Source organism: Babylonia areolata, chromosome 14, assembly GCF_041734735.1.
Source record: "Babylonia areolata isolate BAREFJ2019XMU chromosome 14, ASM4173473v1, whole genome shotgun sequence".
NCBI lineage: Eukaryota > Metazoa > Mollusca > Gastropoda > Neogastropoda > Buccinidae > Babylonia > Babylonia areolata.
This window is the reverse complement of record NC_134889.1, coordinates 10,717,205-10,740,410: the sequence shown is the minus strand read 5'-3', so window position 1 is coordinate 10,740,410 and position 23,206 is coordinate 10,717,205. Positions and strand designations below refer to the sequence as shown.

General features: G+C 37.6%; 1 protein-coding gene across 2 annotated transcripts; it reads right to left on the bottom strand.

Moving 5' to 3' along the window:
* Positions 1–2,396: 2,396 nt before the first annotated feature.
* On the bottom strand, positions 2,397–21,953 carry LOC143289810 (deoxyhypusine synthase-like). Of its 2 annotated transcripts, none has more exons than XM_076598970.1 (9): positions 21,236–21,953; positions 14,731–14,939; positions 12,676–12,840; positions 11,416–11,634; positions 10,908–10,994; positions 10,271–10,376; positions 5,630–5,733; positions 3,458–3,583; positions 2,397–2,702 (listed from the first exon to the last, which is right to left on the bottom strand). In XM_076598970.1, the coding sequence occupies exons 1-9, from the start codon at positions 21,795–21,797 to the stop codon at positions 2,607–2,609; spliced, it is 1,674 nt and encodes a 557-aa protein (XP_076455085.1). In that variant the 5' UTR covers positions 21,798–21,953; the 3' UTR covers positions 2,397–2,606. The 2 variants fall into 2 exon arrangements, with proteins under 2 accessions (XP_076455085.1, XP_076455086.1); XM_076598971.1 differs by lacking the exon at positions 21,236–21,953 and adding an exon at positions 20,960–20,992.
* Positions 21,954–23,206: the final 1,253 nt, after the last annotated feature.

The window sequence follows — 23,206 nt, the reverse complement described above, 5'->3', positions numbered from 1 at the left end:
CCATTTTGTTTATTTTCCCCACCATTCTGGCAGTCATTCCATTTTTCAGAGTGTGCATGCTGGGTATGTTCTTGTTTGCATAACTCAATGAACCCTGACATGAATTATGGGATTTCTAATGTGCATAGTTTAACTTTTGTGTGCGTATACACATGAAGTGGGTTCTACCCTTAACATACCATGTGCGACGGGGAATCGAACTCAAGAAACTCCAGCGAGAATCCAGCGCTCTATTTAACCACCGCATTCGTCACACACACACACCTACCTCTGCCCTACACTGTCAAGTCTACATTGGTGGTTTGTCAGTCAACTGCTGATGTCAAAGGGAGGTACAATAACTCTTGAGGCTGGAACGCAATGGTAACTAAATCAAAGCTCAGGAAAGCGCCACCTCAAGAGTGGGTTGTTTTGGGTGTTTTTTCTTTTTATCAGTGTCTGCTCACATCACCTATCACTTGCAAAAGTTTCTTACAGACACTCAACAAGAATGCTCTGACACATTACAGAGCATTTTTGCATGAGAAAAACTTTGAAGTGGTGGTGACTGGACTGGTCTTACACCTTCCCCTTGCTTGACAGTACCAAAGGTGGGATGCCTGATTTAACACTGAAAAGTCTGCTGCCTGGTCCAGGGGCCACAACCAAAGCAAGTGTCTTAATACCAAAAAGAAAAACTAAAACAAAAAAATCAATAAAAAAAAAAAATTGCCAAAATGCCAGTCTGTACAATGAGGAAATACTCCAGTATAAATGTTGACATCTGAATTAGGCTGAAATGAAACTTAAACCTTAACACACTGGGGATGGCCTCTTCCCCCAACAGGGGTTCCAATGTATGTCCAGTGGATGTCTGAATGGTCCAGCCTACAGCTTTCGTGGTTAGAAATGTATTATTTGTCTTCATCCACCTCTTCAATGTGAGAACCTCGAGCTTGTAACATGTTAATAATGTCAGCAGCGATGAATTGCTGTCACAGTCGCCTCTTTCATTGTTCGTAAGAGTTAAAACAATGTCAAACTTAGTTTTTATGCCAGTCAAGAAAGGCAAGGCCTTCAAGACTCACTTGTGATACACTTTTTTTTTTAAATCCAAGCTTTTATGTATTGAGTATAATGCATTTACTGTTATATTTATATTTTTTGTATTCTCTAAACTTGGCACTTTGATCTGATATTCGACCCAACAAAGGATCTGTCATTATTATCATTTTTTGTTCAAACAGGAATTTCTTTTGCTAAGCATGGAAGTTTTATTTGTTGCAAACGTTTTGGTGTAGGTAGCAGAACAAGGGAAATTACTCTGCTGGGGAACTTAGTTTGCTTTAAACTAATCTTTCTCATCTTAAACATTACATTTTGAAATTATACTCAATACATAAAAAGCTTGGATTTTTTTTAAAAAGTGCATCACAAGTGAGTCTTGAAGGCCTTGCCTCTCTTGTTTCAAAATGTAATGTTTAAGATGAGAAAGATCAGTTTCAAGCAAATTAACTCCACTAGCATTACAGAGTAATTTCCCCTTTTTACTATTTGCACCAAAACGTTTGCAAAATAAATAAAAATTCCATGCTTAGCAAAAGAAGTTCCTGTTTGAACAAAAAATGATAATAATGACTGCTCTAGCTGTTGGGTCAGAATATCAGATCAAAGTGTCAAGTTTAGAGAATACAAAAAATATAAATATAACAGTAAATGCAGTTTGCATATAATTAGGCTTCATTCTTTATTTTTTTGTGCCAATCCCAGAAGCGCAATATTGTTTTAAACAAGATGACTGGAAAGAACTGGATTTTTCCTATTTTTATGCCAAATTTGGTGTCAACTGACAAAGTAGTTGCAGAGAAAATGTCAATGTTAAAGTTTACCACGGACACACAGACACACACACACAGACAACCGAACACCGGGTTAAAACATAGACTCACTTTGTTTACACAAGTGAGTCAAAAAGAGCACCTAAATGTATGTATGCATATGTATACTGTGCTTACATGTATACTTAATGTCAAGTGAACAGATTGTGTCATCCAACCTCATTCTACTTTATTTCCTTTATATCACATGTGTATTTTGTTACTTTTGGCTATTCTATTATCATGTTTTTCTTTCTGTGAGTCCATTAATCAATTTCATTCAAACTGTAAAATGACTTTTTTCCTATAAAAAGTTGTGGAATTAATCACAATACTCCGAAACTGGACAAGCCACATGGTGAGATGGATACTTCTAGTTCTTCACCTTCTTTGACAGCAGGAGAAAAATAAGATTTTGGTGTGCAGGGAGCATCGCCAATTTATTGACCACCCGTTACAACTGTTACACCAGATATGGACACAGCCATGTCAACCCTGACCACAGCCACATGTCAAACAACAGAACACAAACACATCAGACAAACATCAAAAGCTTTACTGAAGCAAATACAGGCCTCCAAAGACCGGAGGTAAAATATAAAAGGCAGAAAGCTGTTTGGATTCCACCCCACCCCATCCCCAATTCAAGTTTTTCTCTTGCCAGCCACACACAACATTTGGAGTGTCTTTCAGCATGGATAAGAGCACACAACACCAATGTCTTTTAATTGGTCAGGCATGGTCAGCTGGTCAGTCTCGGGAGAAGTTCTTGCTGAACTCAGCATGTCTGCGGGCAAAGGTCTCGCCAACAAGGATGGGAAATATCACAGAGGCTTCTCCATACACCTGCACACAGTTTGTTTCAGTGTCAGTTTCATGGAGCAGATGACTGACCCTCACACACACCCAACTGAGGACTTGACAGCCTACCCAAAGTTTGTGTAAAAACATCACAATGTGTCAAATAAAATAACTTAACAAAGTAAACAAATAAGTAACAACACTCTAATAATAAAGTGAAACATACAGAGAAGAAAACTGAAAGAAATAAAACAAACACAAAAATGGAAACACTAAGGAAACCTGCACACACCTACGCACACACACAATCCCCAAAGTGTATTAACAGATGCACACAAACACAGACACACACAGACACACATTACATAGGCAAAAAATTGACAGAGAAAATTAACTGGTCAATGCTGCATTTCTTTTTTTTTCATTTCTTGCTATTGTGCCCAATTTTAATACTCTGTTCCAATTTCACAACACTACCCACAAGCCACTCATTAGGGCAAGTGATTGAAAGATAGGGGGAGGAGGGGGGAGAGAGAGAGAGAGAGAGAGAGAGAGACACACACACACACACACAATTAACAACAAAAAGACAAAGAGAGAGAGGGGTGAGGGAAGGAAGAAGACAAAGAGACTGGCCACTGGAAAAGAGAAACCATCATAAATTTCACTTCATTTTTTTTCTTTTTAATATACACAAAGAAAGCCAAAACAGGTGATCAACAATGAAAATCACACACACACACACACACACAGACACACACACACTACACAAACCAGCTTATTATTGTGTTCATCCTGACCTTGACAGGTGTGGCAGTCATTTTAATTTTGCCCCAAGAAATGGCCTCATCAGGCCGAGCTCCAGAGTCGCTGCCATCAAACTCAGCTGCTGTGTTGACAAAGACGGAGAAGTCAGCACCATTTCTCTGGAAGAGGAAATAGAAAAAAGATTATCACACAGCCTTTTAGCAACAAGAACAGACATGACAAGTAGCTTAATGACTTTTACCTAAAAGAGCTGAACTTCATAATATCACAAGTATCACACCTTTTACCTGCAAGAGCAGAACTACATGAAATCACAAGTATTGGTTTTAAGTATTGTGATACTGGTTTTAAGCATCATAATTCTGGTTTTAATTACAGTGATATTGGTTATTCTGGTTTCGATTACAGTGATATTGGTTTTAAGTGTCATGATAGTTATTTTAGCATAGTGATACTGGTTCTTAAGTAAAGTGATACTGATTTTAAGTAGTGAAATACTGGTTTTAAGTTTGATAATATTGGTTTTAAATACTGTGATACTGTTTTTCAGCATCGTGAGATAAGAACACATCATTTGGCTTTTACAGTTATGGTCCCCATGTTGTTTACTCGTCTATGTTGTGATAATGCACCTGACCAAATTTCTCCAGTTGGAGATAATAAAGTTATTCTTATCTTCTTATCTTATCTTATCTTATCATTCAGGTATTGTGATGTCTGATATGTTAAATCTTATGTTGTGCGTGATGTTCAGTTGTGCAGGGTCATCTGTTCCAGTTGTCATTTTTGTGTTTTAATGCATATTCTTTTTGTCAGATTGATTTTTACATTTACAGCAAACTTGAGCATGTTTTACATACAAATAGGAATCAAAAGAAATGACTTTGTGTTTAAATGCATGTTTTATAGGTCACACTGATTTCTATATTTACAGCATACTAGAGAATGTTTTACACAGAAATAGGAATAACAAGAAATGACTTTGTTTTAGTGTTTAAATGCATGTTTTATAAGTCAGGTTGATTTTTACATTTACAGCACACTTGAGCATGTTTTACATTGAAATAGGAATCACAAGAAATGATGGAAGAGTAGTTTCCCTTATCAGCAGTCACAGATCACATAACTGCTGACCCATCATTCATCTCTAGATATGCTTGATTAGTCTTTGATGTTTAATGTTTTTATGTCATGTTGAAAAGGTAGTATTTGATGTTTGATGTTTTATATACAATGTGTAATTTTGGAAAGAAAGAACTGGATGTTTCTGATGGTAAGGTGTTGTCAAGTCTGCTACATATGAAATGGAGATTAAATTATCATGCTGTTTGTTGCACTGATTCTCAACAGCTATCTTCTCAAGATGCCAACCCTCCTGAACTCTTCAGGAACAATTTGGAAATTTGTCAGGGGCACAACTGCATAAAATAGCAAAGTGGAATAAAGTCACTTCCTTGATCAGTTCAGGCAAATAAATAAGGTGACAGTTAATTGGTTTGCTTCAAAACAAACAAAGCATGTTCATTGTAAACATGCACTGACTGGCTCAGCTTCAAAATCACCCTTGAACCCAGTCTGGCCCCACCTAACCCCTTCCCACGCTCAGTACACCATGTGTGTTGCTAAATCACCACATGGCTGGAAACAAAGGATGGTGGGTGACCATGGCTGGACAGAAATGAACTCAACATACTGATTCTGATGTCAACACCAAAGAAACTGCACATGGCTGAAGCAAATACTGCAAAAATACAACAGCTGACGTACCTGTGGCTCTATCTCCACAACCTGTGAGCCAGATCAAACCAGGTTTCCTACTGTTAACCCAGACCAACAGCACTGGGGGTGGGAACAAGTGAGTATCCCCACACCCCTCCTCTTACAAACTTTGCAAATCAACATGAATTGTCCAGTGTTCTAATCATTCTAGCCTGAAATTCATTACAAGACCTCACAATGAGTCATGAAGCACCACTGGTACTAACAGTTTTCACAGACCTTTATGTCAGTGACTGACATTTGTGAAGCATTCTCTTCAATTCAAAAAGCTCCTTCTCTTCACACTAATACATACATGCATGTATGCAATAAGGAATATGCACAAGAACACACACTTTGATACAACTCAATGCACAGTTTCTTTACTTTATTTCAATGTGACTTTTTCAAGAAAGAAAGGAAAGTGTGGGTAGAGTATAACATACCATGAGGTTGGCGTTACAGGTGTGATGCTTGCAGACACCCCCTCCAAGGATGATCATACCAGTGTGAACAGAATACATCGCTTGGTTGTTCATTCGTCGCAAATCTGAAACATGTATACAGAATAAAAACACTGTTCACATGAAATTGAGTGCCTTCAAATTTGTCTCATTTCTATTTTTAATAAGAAAAACAAATTAAAAAAAAAATCATTATTCATTGAGAATGAGACAGCACATGTATCATTAAGAATGACCATCTATGCAAACTGATTTTCAACATTTAGCTAGAACTAGGTAGTGGCAGCCCCCATGGCCGATGCCGGGAAACCTATGAACGCCTAAAAAATTGACTAATTTTGAAGTGCACTTTCTCAAATTTGATTTCATTTGGTGAAAAACTATCCGACTGAAATAATTATTTATCATCTATATTTTAAATTTTTATTGTGTTTGTTTTATGCAATGCGTGAATGAGTTCGCGGACAGAAGAAAAAGAAGTGTACTGTAACGCGAAACAGCAATCCTTGTTCAATGGCAGCCGGCGTCTTTCTGAGCGCTAGTTTCAACCACACAGTGGAAAAAATCGCATCTGTTGCTTTCCATTCATTGGTTACTGTTTGAAAAACTGGGAGCCGTGAAAGGTGAAAGTTCAAGGAGAACTTTCGTGCGTTTTTTTCCAAGCCTTGGGCAAAGTTGGGTAGTTAGATCTGAGCGCAAAGTCAGGGGAAATTTTCAGCTATCTTTCAACGCCTCGCGCAGTTTGAAAATGAAATCTGACCCTACACGATACTGCATGAGTGGTAAAGAGCATTTTCTGCTGATTTCAATGGTATCCGAAACTAAGATTTTTGATCCATGCCCAATTCGCTCAAGCGATTCAAAAGCAGGTACCCCATTTCATCAGTTGCGTCGGCCCAATCAATATTCGACACAGGAGAGCGGCACTTCATCAAACACAAAAATGGCATTGTTTCTCCAGAAAATCTTAAGTTTCATCGGTAAGTTTTATATTATTTTTGAAAACGAATGTCTTTAGCACTTTCATGCACAATATTGATCTGAAATTCTTTGAATCAGGATTTTGATCGATGTCAGTAACTGAGCAGCTTGGATCTATTTCATCAATGTTTTCGTAGCGTGACACTGTGTTTCAATCGGAATACGATTTATTTTTTTCTGAGTAAAACACACAAAAACTATTGATACAGAATGAAAAATGGACATGTTAAAACAGAGACCATGAATTCCCATTACTAATATTTGATTGATTTTTGCTTTAGTAAGCAAAATATTACCCGGGTCTAAAACCGGAAGTGCTCGGGACAGCGTTAGCGTCATCTGCTACAAATTCGGTAAGTGTTAAATAAGTGAGTAAAAAAATTGTAATGTGGTTTCTTTTTCATTCAACATCACACAAAAGTCTGATATACTAGTTGCATTTTGCTTCGATAGCTGTGAAACTTTATATTAATATATACAGACAGATAGATACTATGCTCTCACATTCCAGAAAGAACAAGAACACCAATTCATACTAACCCCTTCCCCCCATCCCTCCCCCTCTCTCCTCTGCAAACTTCACTTTCATAATTTGCTGAGAGTTGTATAGTCATTCCCCTCCCTTGTCTCTGATAATCTCCCACCAATGGTAAGGAGAAGGGAGGGGGTTGTCAATGGTTGTGGTAAACTTGGCATTGAGCCAAATCACTGACCACTTGTTCAGGCTGAGAATCCCTGACTGCTGACAGTGATATAACCCACCACATCCTCCCTCCAGTCATCCCCTTCCCCATTTCTTTCCTGTCAGTGGAGTAGGTGTGTGTGTGTGTGTGTGTGTGAGAGAGAGAGAGAGAAAGAGAGAGAGAGAGAGCAAGTTTGCATTTGCACATGTATGCTTATGAGTATGTGTATGTCTGAGTATGAAAAAAAGTGTAATGTGAAGAGATATATGATTAATTTGAACAGAGCAGTCAACATCCTGTTTCTTCAAAAATTTAACACCAATTTTTAACAAACTAAAATTAGTAAAAAGAAAATCAGTATAATAACACCCATAGCCCAAGTTGTACATCAGGTTCAGTCAAACTATATAACGCTATCAGGAATCCAGCAATTAAGAAGTATAATCGTGTGTGTTCATGTAACCCATGATATGCTATGCATCTAGACTGCATGAAACAGAAAACAAAGGGAAGTAAACATTTCATGAAATGATAAAATGCAATACCATGCGCATATTGTGAATGAAATATTCAGTCTGATATATATCTAAGACATGCATTCTCACATACACACACAAATTAAGAGTACACAAAATATATATCAAAGAATAAGATACTAAGTATGATGTACATATTAACAATGAAATATTCAATATTAAGTAATCATATTTACCTAAGACATTAAGCAATACTTTCATCTCAGTCATGAAATGTAGCACCCTGAAGTGGAAATATCTGAGTAAATAATCGCATGCAACAAAGACATCCATGAGATGAACAGTACATGTAGATGGCAAAGCTCTTGTCAGCAACTGGAAAGGACAGACCCCCAAAACTTCAGCCTCAGTTGTCAAAGCATAAGTTGTTGCTGCAATCTGAGTTATTGTGTGAAAGGTAAATGCAGCCATATAGTTCAGTGCAGTGAATTTTGTGTTGCTGTTGAATGAATACTTACCTGTTAGTATGCCATTTTATAATTCTGTTATCACAGTGTTTTCCTCCCACTCAAAACACACCAAAATTGACAAAAGCCTAAACATATATTAAACTGAGAGCTCTGTTTTTGGTTTTAAGTTTTAAATTGAACATAACATTTGCTATTTCTCATGAGCTGATCTGTGTATCTAACATGTTGCAGAAACAGCTGCTCATGGCAGGGTTTGCAAGACCTATTCCATGATCCAAAAAGGCCAGTATGAACATCTCAGGTAGCGAGCAGCATGTTACTGCTGATGCCAGGAAACCTGCGAGTGCCAAAAAAAGAGAGATTTTTTGGTGTGCATTTTCTTTTGTGAATGCCATTTTGTGAAGAAATAAAGATGCATCATCTATCTTTTGTTTCTTATTTATTGTGTTTCTTCTATAATGAAATGCATGACTGAGTTCATGGTTGGAAGAAAAAGCTGGAGAGCTGAAAGAAAATAGCTGGAGAGCTGAAAGAAAATAGATTCATATATCTGTCATTTTTGCTAGCAACTTAAGTAATATTTGCTCCCTCCTGGGAACCTTTGTCGTGGAATGCCCCATCAACCTACCCATTCTGTATATTGCTCTCAAGTTGCATTTCTTTAAAAATTTGTAGTAATTTTGCAGAAGATGATCAGCCTAGGCCACTGGTAACTTATTGTGGCTGTAACTTCAATATTTTTTTCAAAAACAAAAATTCTGAAGAAGTCTCATCCACAGTGTGCACCCTTTTTTAATGAGAAAATCAGGTATCATTCCTTTTCTGCCAACTTTAGAGGGAAGTTTTAAGGTTGATTTTAATTTATTTTGAAAGCTGACATTTCACTTAATAAACACAAAATTTCCTGGTCCTACTTGTGACAGTTACTGAAATATTCATCTTTGCAGCATGCTACCCCAATAAAAAAGTCTTTTTTCCACTGGTCAAATTGAAGACTTTTCAAAGTTTCAGACTCCGATACTTAAAATTCAGTCAACTATCCTGCCTGAAAAAAAATTCAGTGCACTTTCTGTGATGTATTCTGCAAGATATTTTATTATGAAATGCAACTGTCTATTCTTTTCAGTGCTGTAGACCTTCAAAGTTTCTATTCTGTGCAGATTGACACGTCTTGATTTTCTACTTCCTCCTACTTTGACAGACATATTTTCCAATTTCTTTGCTGCTGAAGTGTTAGTGTTTTCTTGTGCAATATGCCATTATCATATGGTTTTTAAAAGTATATGAGTTTTCATTACAGTACCCTCATGGGCAGTATAGAATAACTGTGAAAATGTGAAAATATTAAGTACTAACAGCATGTACGCATCGTCACATCTTTAAAATTGAATATCTTCAGAACAAATCAAGATATTCACTTACTTTTTTGTTTGTTTTTCTTATATTGTCATGTTGTTTGCCAAAAATCACATTTCAGTCATTGTAATGAAAATTAAAATATAACTGCCACCACCTACTAGAACTGTCATTTTAGAGGGGAATTCATAAAGTCTTCTATGGTCTGTATATTCATGTGAGCAACAAGAAAGATAAAGAATGTGTGTTGCTGTGTGTGTGTGTGTGTTGCTGTGTGTGTGTGTATGTGTGTGTGTATGTGTCTGTGTGGCTGTGTGCATGCATGTGTGCGTGCATGTGTGTCTGTGTGTGCATTAACTAAAACCAGATTGAATAACACAGAAAGCTAAAGATGAGCAACTAAAGGCAACTCTCAGTCAGGCTCTACCATGCTAGGCAGCCTGTAGTACAAATAACTCTGTAAAGAACTTAGGATTTGGTCTCCAACCAGGGACAGGTGCTCCATAAGTATCTATATCAAATCTATCACATTCAGGTTGCGCTGTGCTCTCTCATCCTTCACAAGGATGGCACAAAACATCATCATTCTTGGTTCCCAAGAAACAACCATGACTGACTGTGGTAAAACTGACTTGTTTCACTGCATCATGGACTCACCTTCCACAATGTCCACAATGAGTCCGGGGTTTTTGTACGAGTGGAAGAACATGATGTCACCCAGAGAACCATCTGTCAGGGCTGGGCAGAAGACTGGAATGTTGTTCTGGGAACACAAACATATCTATATAAATTCTCTTAACAATAAGCAGCGAGACTGGCTTGTTGTTATAGGAACACAGACACATATGTATCGTCTGAACAACATGCTTTTGACAACCATTTCAATATGGGGGGGGAAAATTAAATAAATAAAAAATAATTTTAAAAATAAAAATTATATATATATATATATATATATTAACATTATAAGTCTGCTTTTTTTAGTACATTTTACTACATTACTTTCTCTGAAAAATGTATTAACTTCAGAAACAAAAGAGTCAATGTATGTGCATGTGTTCGCATGCACACAGCATGCTTCTGCATGTACACTTGTTACAATGATTGTGCATACACACTTGTGATAATTTTCATGAGCATCCAGAAGGAAAATGCAGAATCCAGCAACTTTGCTTTTCCTCACAAATTCTTGACTAATTCTGTACAGCTTAAGTTCATCAGAAAATGTTTAACAAAGCAGATGGGAAAGAAAGTGGAAGACATGAGAGATACAGGCAAAACAAGGCTAACTTACACGGTATGCCCAGTAGTACACAGAATCTGGGTTGTTGATCTCTTTGCCCAAACGATGGATCATCTTGGAAGGTGTCCACATCAACCCCTTCAATAAAACAGAAAAGTCAAGCATACAGCACAGCCCTGTGACATACTTTCTCACTCTCCCGTTCCTATACACTGACTGACTCACTTATTCACACACACACACATATAAGGTGCAATTTACCAATGTGTTCCACCTTCCTCCCTGCTATGTATAGTCTACTGACTTTAAAATCACACACACACACACACACACACACACACACACACACACATTCATACACACACAATCACACATACACAATCACACATTCTATCACACTTTGTGAACATTCATTTGAGTTGAAAACAATATTTACAGTATACCAGCTGAAATAGAAAACAAAACAAAAACAGCATGAAACCAAAATACTCCAGCTAGAACAAAACCAAAGCACTGCAACTAGAACCTGACACAGGTGTTAATTAAACTCTGAACCCACCTGTTCCCTCTGTTCATGCAGCATTCTGTCCAGAATGGGCGTCAGCCAGTCCTCAAACATGCAGTAGTTGTCGTTGGGCACCAGCAGATTGCCGATGCGGTTGATGCCCTTGTTGCGCAGTTCTCTTCCCGGCAAGGTGAAGTCTCCAAGGTATGTGGGGGCCAGACACTTGATGAAGTCCTCCTCGATGCCTCCCGCTGTCGTCACCAGGCAGTCCACCTGGACAACGGTTCATACTGTATCTATAAAAGTAGTGCTATACAGTACAATAATACTAAGTTTATAGATACAATATATACAGTGCTTTGATACTTTTATGTCACAACATATTTCTGTGGGTAAAATTTGGGCTGCTCTCCCAGGGTAGAGATCATCAGGATTACAACATCTTTTTGTTTCCTTTCTTTCTGTCTGCAAGTTTATTTATTTTTGTTATCAAAGTAGATTTTTTTACGTTATTTTGCCAGGGACAACCCGCTTGTTGCCACGGGTTCTTTTCACATGTCCTACACATGTGACCTCAATTTAATTGTCTCATCCAAATGACAAGGATCCAGACCACCTCTCAAAGTCTTGTGAAGGGGGAGAACATTCCGGTGAGTGTGGAATTTGATCCTGCATGCTCAGATTCTTTCACTTCCTAGGTCTTGTTACCACTTGGTCACCACTCCATGTAACTGTTAATAACATGACTGACAAAAAAAAGTCAGCAATAGCAACAATAATATAAATACTGAGTGCTGGTGATGTGAATGACAAAAATAAGACAGCAAAAGTAGCAATAATGATAAACATTGATTGTCAATATCTCTATGAATGACAAAAATAAGACAGCAAAAGTAGCACTTTGCATAACAATATCATAACAGTTATCTGTGTATGTAGCAAACAAAAAAAATCATTACTGGCAAATACTCCAGAAAAATGATAGCTAGAATCATTTATCCTTCCTACAGTTAAGTCACTACATGCCACTGAAAATGCAGCAATCCAGCAAACCTCCCAAAAATTATAAATGAGACTCTGTTAAAAGATACAATAAGTAAATATATGTATATCAATGGAAGCAACAGGTTAGCAGTAAAAATAAAAAATAAAAAAATTTTTAAAAAAAAGACAAAAGCTAAAAAAACAGCAACAGGAAAGAGGAAATCTTTAGCACATAATTTGGGAAGATGGTGGACACCATTCTGAACTTTCACTAAGCATCCACACAGACCACACACACAGTGGACACACACACACACACACACTACCCACCATATTATGCTGAACAAGGTAGCGAATGACCTCCCTTGTCCCAGCAGAAATCAGATTGGATGTGAAGCTGAGAAAGATGGTGCAGTTGCTCTTCTCTCTTCCACATGGGTTGAAGTTCATCTCTGTCCGGTGTTCTTCAGGCACTGGCTGCATCTTGCATGTGATCTACAACAACCTTCACCTGATCGAAATCTGTTTGCAACACCTTTCAACTCAACAAAATCTGTTTGCAACACCTTTCAACTGCAACATCCATCACCTCATCAAAATCAATCAATCTGCAACACATGTAACGTCATCAAAATCAATCAATCTGCAACATCCGTCACCTCATCAAAATCAATCTGCAATACATGTCACCTCATCAAAATCAATCAATCTGAAACATCCATCACCTCATGAAAATCCATCTGCAATACATGACACCTCATCAAAATCAATCTGCAATACATGTCACCTCATCAAAATCAATCAATCTGCAACACACGTTACCTTATCAAAATCAATCTTAACACCTGTCACCTCATCACAATCAGTCGGCAACACCTGTCACCTCATTAAGATCAATCTGCAACACCCATCACCTCATCACAATCAATCCTGCCATGGCAGTCACATCATCATAATCAGTCTGCAACACCCGTCACCAACACCCATCACCTCATCACTATCAAACTGCAACAACCTTCACCTCATCACAATCAATCCACCAGTGTGGATCTTAGCCAAACATTCTCCCTTTTTTTAGATACTTGTGTAGTTTGTTGTTGTTGTTGTTGTTACTGTCTTTCGCTGCTTTTATTTCCTTGCACTTGAGGGCTCGATGTAAAAATAAAGAAATAAAAATAATTTTGAAAAACAGGTGTGCTTACTCCACTCCACTACCCTCATGACTTAAAATTTTCATTTCATTTCGTTTCAGAATTGTGGACAATTGTCACTTGGGGGTGCCATGGCATAGTTGGTTAGATGTAGAGATTCTGATCCAGTGTTCATTAGTGATGAGTTTGAGGCACCATTTCTGCACAGTGTTGTGTTCTTGGGGAAGGTGCTTTACTCTATTTTCCTCATCCCACCCTGCTGTGAATGGGTACCTGGCTTTAGATGGCGAAAGATAAAACTTATTAAAAGCAGCAGAAGATTTGGCCCTGCCTGCCTATGCTAAGCCCATATCACAGTGAAAATAAAGTCACTGCTTCAGTGACTGTAACAAGCTATGGGACCTTTAAACTCTAAGCTTGACACTTAAAAAAAAAAACAACTTCCACACCTAAAACAGTGGTTGTGTTTAATGTTTTTGTTTGTTCTTTATCCTCTCTGCAATATCTGCACCAGTAAATGAGTATGTCTTATTCTGTGCTGTTCCCTTCATTTTTCCGTCTAAACTATATATCACTCTTATTTAATGTCATGGCCTTTTTTGTTTTTTGTTGTTTATTAATCAACATAATAATTGGACGGTTTTTCCTTTGGTATCAGTAAATTTACATGAAATTAAGCCCAACATGATATGCCCATCATTTCGCCACTTGTGTGGTTCAGATCAAGGCAGATGCAATGCACAGGTTAAATAATCCTCTCAGTGCAGATATTTTTTTCTAATCCAGAAACATTCTGCAAAAACACAGTGGAGGCTCGACTCTTGTTTGCTTGTAAATCAATTATCATGGACAAATTCATTAAGGCTTGTAATTTGTAATACTACTGAGCACTACTGCTTGTGTCTGTTTCAGTTTTCAGTTCAAAAAGGTGTCAAAGCATGCAGACTGGTATTCCTTTTTTAATTTCTATACATGCTACACGTACACATCATCTGCTGTCAAAAAAAGAAAGGAGATGCCTGACGTGTCTGATCCTCACATAAACCCAGCGTTCTGATCAGGCCTCGAGTGTGAGACTGAATATGTGCACATGCATCATCACAGTTCTTGTGTGAAAGCACATGCACAACATATACACCACTCAACAGTATCAGAAAGCAAAGAAACTCTCAAATAAAAACAACTACCATCCTTGTAACAACATATAAAATGAACAGAATAACAATCCCCATACCATTTTGTTGATCTCCTCTATGGCTTTGCCGACATTGGTCGCCTGAAAACCTGTGCGGGTGAATGACCTGAACAGTTCATGGTAGTCAATACCATTGTTGAAGTCATAGCCTCGCACTGTCTGGCTTCCCACAGGCATGCCCTGGCTGCGTACCATCACCGCTTCCACCGCAGACTGGGGAACCTGACCTTCTGCCATCATGCGTGGAACTGGAGGCAGAAGAAATAAAAGTGGTTTCATTGATATATTTTCATTTAAAGAATGTAATGTCTAAACTCTGATGGTGCAAGTGCATCAGACTAAGTATTTAATTTAAATACATTTGTCATTAAATTTATAACCAAAGCACACATACATTAAAATACACTATTAAATGAGTTCCGTAAACAGTCAAGTCACCACTAAAAACTAAACATGGCAACAGCACATTTATTTTTTATCATTACCATTAAGCCTTACCATTCAGTCAACAAAATACCCCCAAAATGAAAAGAACATATTAACTAGATAAAAGAAGAATATACAACAAAAAGAAACAATATATTATAGAATAAAATAAAATGAAATCAATGAAGTAGGATGAAACTGAAAGACTGAAATGAAAATGACAGTTTAGAAACATTAATAAAATAAACAAAACAAGAGGCCTTCAAGACTCACTTGTGCTTCGCGCATTATCCAGTCAAGGAATCACGAGGAGAAAAAAAAATATTTCAAAAATCGTTGATAAGTGCTCTGTATTAAAATATGATATCATAAAACAAAGCTTGGGAGAAGAAGAAAAAAACGTATGCAAGCCGGGATCGAACCATGCATGTTTAGTTCCGAAGCAAGCAGACTAATCCCCACTGCTGTGGCACGTCTGAGGTCATTTGACTAAATTTGATACTTTAAGAAATGTTGTTTTCTTCTTCGTGCTTTCATTAGACGTGATTGTAGTGGATCTACTAATGCCATTTAAATCATGTTTTTTGTGTGTTTTATCATAACTCGGTTATTCTTTTATTTCGGCAGTAAAGTAGACTTTGCTATCCCTTTAAGCACAACGCAGCACATGGTAGATCTCTAGATCTGCACAAACCAGTTGAGACCAACAAATTGCAACAATGAGCTGAAAGAAATGATCAATTCAATTTTTCTTTTATGATCATTCCAGTTAATTCAGTTTCCACTTCAGAATATTTATATGCAGTAAACACGTCGATGGTGTAGTTAGTATTACTGTATACATGTATTCTGTCCAGAATTTGTATTTCTTTCCTTTTACTTGTGAACAAGAAAAATGAGGACATGTCTTCAAATACACCCTACCTGCTAGTAGGCCTAACTCGATGGTGTAGTTAGTATTACTGTATGCATGTGTTCTGTCCAGAATTTGTATTTCTTTCAATTGTGAACAAGAAAAATGAGGACATGTCTCGAATACAACCTACCTGCTAGTAGGCCTAACTCAGTGGGAAGCGGTTTTTAATATTTCAGATTTCAAAACAAACCTCAATAAAATAAACCACTAATGATTCGGGGAAAAAACAGCTTAATTCGGGAGACTTACAACCTGTTACTGGTATGACTGTGAAGATTTTCTTTCATACTATATTCTAAGTCAAATTTGGTATTGGCAGACAAAGTATTTCCAGAGAAAATGGCAATGTTAAAGTTTACCACAGACGGACACACACACACACACACACACACGCAACCGAACACCAGGTTAAAACACAGACTCACTTTTTTTTACACACGTCAGTCAATTAAGTGGAATGAAAGATGGAAACAAAAATTACAATCATAAACATATTTTTCGATAAAACCAATGAAAACCTAATTACATCTCCAGACACAGTTGAAAGATTGCCCATTACCTACCAAACTCAACATTTCTCAGTCAGGATTTCTTTCTCTGTTTTTCTTTTTTCCTTTTTCCCCTTTTCATAACATTCTAAAAATATCATAGTTCACACTATAAAAACCAGAAGTGAAGCATACTTCTAAAAAGTTGGAATAAGTAAACTAAAACCCTTAATTTATTTTCATTCACCTTTTCCAACAAATTTGCATTGAAAACCCTTAACAAGCCAATCAATAACTGGATCGCTTCTTCATCCCCCACCCCTCCCTAATTCCCACCAACCCCATCCCATTGTTTTGATAAGTCTCTCCACCTGTCTATCAACATATACTGTATAAATCTGCAAGATAAATAATGGTTTAAGTACATGTACATAATCATTATTATGGTTGTGTGTAAAAGTGTGTGAATGTTTGTGTGTGTGTCTGTGTGTATGTGTGTGCACGCGTCTGCTTGTGTGTGTGTATGTGTGCATCTGTGTGCTTTTTTGTGTGCTTTGTGTCTGACTGATGTGTTATTCACTTACCGTAAAGCACTTTGACAGGTTTGAAAATGCTATATAAATCATCATTATTAATATTATGATTAATATCATGATTAACATTATCATTATTAATGTCATTATTATTGTTGTTATAATCATGATCATGAACGCTTCTGCCACCACTGGTTACTTTAGTTATTATGATTAATATCATGATTAACATTATCATTATTAATATCATTATTACTGTTGTTGTTATAATCATGATCATGAACGCTTCTGGTTACTTTAGTTGACAATACTTGCAGACAATTTACCAGGGTGACCACCATGGGCAACTTTGATCTACATCATGGGGTCATTTCAAACAGACAATTCAACACATCCTAAAAAACTTGACAGCTGCAGCCTCCTTCCCACACAACAGGAAACTTATAAACCTCCCTCCTTTGACCAAGTTCCATTGCACTGTTTTGACACAAACCAGACCATGTGACTGAGAGCATAAGTGTATGTTATTGTTTTCACAATGGCATCTTCCCAACCACTGAACCAGTCAGAGTTTGGGCTGATAATGTTATGGTGTTGTTGCAGATTGAAGGACTGGACAAAAGTATTTTAGATTATTCTTTTGAACAACAATGTAAAAATTCAAGCAACTAATTGTGTGTGAGTGACTGTGGACTTGCAGTTGGATATAACTGACACATGAAGTTGTTCAACATTTTCTTTTTTCCTTGCTTTTTTGTTATCAAATACTTCATTTTCTGCTTTGTTGCATTTTAAGTTCACATAATGATTTCACTGATTTAATAAACTAATGACCAAATCACACAGAAAAATTTTAATATTCTGCACTGTTAACAATACAGGTATTTAAACAAAGACATTTGCAGTTGATTCAATAGAAATGCCCAGAAATATCTGGTGATGAAGAGCCTTTTTCACACAGAAACTTGATGGTTAAAGAGTTGAAAAATAAAAATAAACAAGAGAGGCAAGGCCTTCAAGACTCACTTGTGATACACGTTAAAAAAAAAATATATATATATATATAATCATTAAAATGTGTTTGTATTTGTTATTATAAAGCTTCGGGTTAAAAAAAAAAAAAAAAAAAGTCCTAACCAGATTCAAATCCCGCGTGTTCGGGTGAGAAGAAACTGTCTTACCCATGGCTCCTAAACTGACGTTCTAAAATTTAATATTTAAACATACTTTTCTAAAGGGCAGTAAATCGATTGCACTATTCACAGTGAGAACGCTGTTTAAGGGGGGAAACGGCAGTGCAAAAGAGACCAAAATGATGATTTTTCATTATATGGGGTTTTGATGGATTTTGATTCTTGAACATCTCTTCTTTCATATGCAATTTTTTTTTTTCCACTGTAAAGATGTCTTTAACAATGAAAAAATTGCCAATAAAGATTGTTTGCTGAATCACAAAAGTGTTTATTAATAATTTTTTGTTCAATTTCGACGCAAGTGGTCAAGTTTCTGGCCTTGACAACATACCTTGGACTTGCTCAATGATGAGTAAACCTACAACCATGAGACTTTGCATGATTGTTTTATGACATGTTACTCAAGTTTTGTCACAAGTATGTATGAAAATATTCTCTGGGTTTTAATTCATAGCAGTTCCGATCTTTTTGCCCATTGTAAATCTTGAGGATTTCGCGATACCCAAAATTTCAAAAATTAATAAGTACAATAATTGAAGAATCAACACAATCTCACGTGAAAATGAAGATACTGTCATTGTGTATCAAGTCCACATAACAAAAAATGTCTGCATGCACCACATGGACCACAAACTCGATTTCTTTGATACATTGTTTGGCGGCCATTTTAATTTGTTTCCATAGCAACGGATATTCACAGAAATCTAAGAACACTTTCTTTATGATCCACAAGTGATGATCCTCCTGGTAGACAAAAAAAAAGAGAGATATAGTGGGAGAGAAAAAAAAGTCGTTATTTGACTGTAGTGTCTGGCCTTAGTTAAATCATATTATTCTGGTGTATCTTGGGCATTCAAAAAATCTTTTAAGGGCAATAAAAAAAAATTCTTTTTAAGTCCGTGGTAAAGGAGACGTGGCTATTGCCGCAATCACACTGCAACATTTAGCAGATCTAGATCTAGATAGATGTACAAGTTTAGTTACACCCGCTGGGAATGTAGTACGACACAGTCGATCCATTCAATTTCTCTTTTATGTTCATTCTAGTTTTATAGTTTTAAAGTTGATATGAAAATTTTGTATTTTGTTAAACTTATAACATGTACAGCCAAGTACAAGTACTTCTAAACGTCGCATGAAGTGAAAAGGACTTCATTTTGAGAAAAGTCCAGACCGGAAATTTTTTTGTTTCATCAATTCAAGGTATTAACTCGCATGGTTTACAATTTTTAACTGTGAATTCCGACTGATTCTGTGGATATTTTTATGGCAGTTTAGGGCATAATCCAGTAAGTGATGAGGCGTTCACAAATCTTTTTGAGTTTCTCTGAATAAATATTTAACGGTCTCCTTCTCCAACTTTCCATCACATGTTATTGTGTATTGTCGATTGAATATAGGATTGAACGGGCAGGTCAACAACTTGAAACAAAATGGCGTCGTTCGTGTTCACGAAGAATATGAGCACGCGCTTTGAATGTGTATAAATATGTGTACGCGATTGATTTTTGCCCATGACCTTCAGGGCTCAGCCAATAGATCTATAAAGTCCACTCGTATTGATTTTAGTAATTTCCGAAAAAGACCACTTGGGCGAATGAACATAGTGAACACACTGAGAGTAAAACACACAAGCTTTTTATGTATTGAGTATAATTTCAAAAGGTAATGTTTAAGATGAGAAAGATCAGTTTAAATCAAATTAAGTCCCCTAGCATTGATTACAGATTAATTTCCCTTTTTTACAACCTGCACCAAAACGTTTGCAAAATAAATATAACTTCCATGCTTAGCAAAAGAAGTTCCTGTTTGAACAAAAAATGATAATCATGACTGCTCTTGTTGTTGTGTCAGACTATCAGATCAAAGTGCCAAGTTTAGAGAATAAAAAAAATACAAATATAACAGTAAATACAGTTTGCATATAATCTGGCTTTTTTTTTTTAGAATTTTTTGTGCCCATCCCAGAGGTGCAATATTGTTTTAAACAAGATGACTGGAAAGAACTGAATTTTTCCTATTTTTATGCCTAATTTGGTGTCAACTGACAAAGTATTTGCAGAGAAAATGTCAATGTTAAAGTTTACCACAGACACACACACACACACACACACACACACACACACAAACAGGGTTATAAAACATAGACTCACTTTGTTTATACAAGTGAGTCAAAAAGTAATATAAAAAAAGAAGGGGGAAATATATAAAGTATGCAGCACACCAGCGAATCATCAGGAACAAATTAATCAGATTTTGATCCGATGGAGGAAAAAATATTCTTATCACAGTACCAGACATCACCCACGTTAAAGATTTGTGTGTGATCACGAGCAAGAAATCTGTCTTTGGTCCGCAATATAAAAGTCATGACATTCTTGGGCACTGAAATGTTAAAAACATTTCTAGTTAACCATTGCCTAGTTGAGCGCACAAAACCGAAAAATGCGTCTCTCTGACAATGCGTGAGCGCTTCAAGTTCAATCTACACATATTTTTGGATCTGTTACGATGGCTGCACATGTTACCACAACATCGTTATCAAAATGGGAGAAAAATTGTAAACAAATTAAGTTGAAACGTGAAAACCATAAGAAATAGCTCAAATCTGTTTACGGCAAATATCATTTCAACTCCGTTAAAGCGGTTCCCTGAATACAAGATACTAAACTAAATAGCACATGCCGTGAAGAACAACGCGTGACTATTTACCCTCTCTTTGGTTTTTCTTCTTTTTGCTTTCAGTTTGTGCAATTTCCGGATTAATATTCGTCACTTCCTCTTTTTCGCGCCCCATTTCCCCCTCTCCCAACCTCTAAAATAGAATAACAAAAATAATGAGTGGCTGTACTTCCTCATTATAAAATAAGCATGTAGATCAATAAAATGTTTTACTGTTTCACAGAGTATCGTTGTTAATAATTACTGATATTGAACGAAGAAGCATAAAGACATACAAACAATAAACAAAGGCACCTGTTCGCTTACCTTTTGTCGTCTGCTGCACACTGCCGCTGCTCGGGCCAGGCAGATTCAGGAACTGCGAGCTGGAATGTTGTCTTGCCACATCAAAATGTACATCCAGGTCTACATCAAAGTCGATGTCAACGTCCGGCTCGTCGTTGTTCTTTCTTTTCGAAGATGATGTTGCTGAGGTTGCTGTGCTGCTTGCTCTGCTGGTCTCTCCCGAGCTGTGACGGTGAGACTGAGACTGGTTATGGGCAGATAACTGCGTTGACGCGTCAACACGAGGCCGCACCCACGGGACCTCTCGTGGAACATCTTGGGTGAGACTTAACGTGATTGGGGCGGTTCTGCGAACTTCTGCGTTTTCCACCCATTCCACAGAATCGGGTATGTCCGGATCAGGTCCATGAATGTGCGCCTGGGTGTGATGTACTGCCATGCGTTGATCACCGTCGCACCATTGCGTGTAAGCTCTGCCTGGGCATCCGCGGCGTGTGCAGCGCCATGTTGTCTTTTGGATCTTTTCATTTTCACGATCTTTTCGAAACACGTAACCAGCACTGGACAGCTTCTTCGCTTTCATGGGTGGAATACTGTCCACCGGCAGCTGGCCGATGGGAAGAACAGAGCTCTCCGGACGCTCCAGTTTGGCAGTCAGGAGAGCCAAAGCGTTGTAAAGTTATCGTTGATGTAAACCAACAACTTACTGATTAATTCCCCTTTGTCGGAATCGTCGCAGAGCGCGCGCGCGCGCGCCTCGCGCAAATCTTGCGCTCGCGTGGTGAGCGCTGCGCGCGCAAGCGCGCCATAAAGAATTTCTGATTGATACACGCCTCACACACGCACAGTGAAAAAATGGTAAACGAATTTTTGAAAAGAAAAGAAAGAAAAACGTGCACCGAGTGCGATTGACACGGTTTGCAAGCTCTTTGTTGCGACTGCGCGCAAGCGCAGCAAGAGACCTGTGTAAAGTGCAATGACATGACACTCAAACCAACGGGAAACAGACATCAGTCCGTAAACATTTCACACGCGCGCGCGCACACACACTTTACACACACACACACACACACACACACACACACACACACACCTTTAGGCGCTGCTTCTCAATGCTGTCATCTGAGGCTTCAGGCGTCATAATCATGTGTGCAAGAGAGACAGGCAAGAAGATAAAGGTTGGGGTGGGTTACGTGTTGCCGCAGAAACGGGGGTTTGGGCTAACAACACCGTCTCAAAGCAGCCTCCTAAAATTAGAGTTCAAAATGAAGCTGTGATCCTTGGAACAACTTGACAAAAGACACGCCTACGGAAACCATATGATACCTGCTTGACCTTCCTTCATTGCAGGCCAGAAACAAGTACAGAGCAGGTTAAGACCTACGTCAGAGCATTAGAAAACCCTCAAAACCCACTGCATGACGCAATCAAGGAACCAAAAGGCAGCCGTGGAGGACGAGGAAGATCATGGATGCTAGCAAAAGACACAATCCAGCTGGTATGCCGACTACAACTGAGACCTGAAAGAAACAAAAGAATTGGAGGAAAACCCCGAAAACCTCAATCGTTGATGTAAACCAACAACTTACTGATTAATTCCCCTTTGTCGGAATCGTCGCAGAGCCATTCACACAAACCATTTCACGCACTCAGGAAGACATTGTCGCGAATGGCCAGAGGGCAGAACTCACTGTAATGCACAAGTGAAGCTACTTGTAATGGATTATTTTTTCTCAGATCCGTAGGCCTGTGTTACTTTCAACCGGCACTCCATCCGAACCAAAAAAAAAGCACAACACGAACGCGAATCAAGGTTTTTTTAGAAGAACGCAAACTCGCATTTTCTTTTACTTTTTGATTAACTCAATAATATTAATAAATATATAATCAAAGAAAGAAAATAAGTGTTCATTTCCCAACTCAATCAAAAAAATAAACTCGTTATGCCAATTCACTCAAAAATAAATAATTCCCTTCCTTCGACTCACTGAA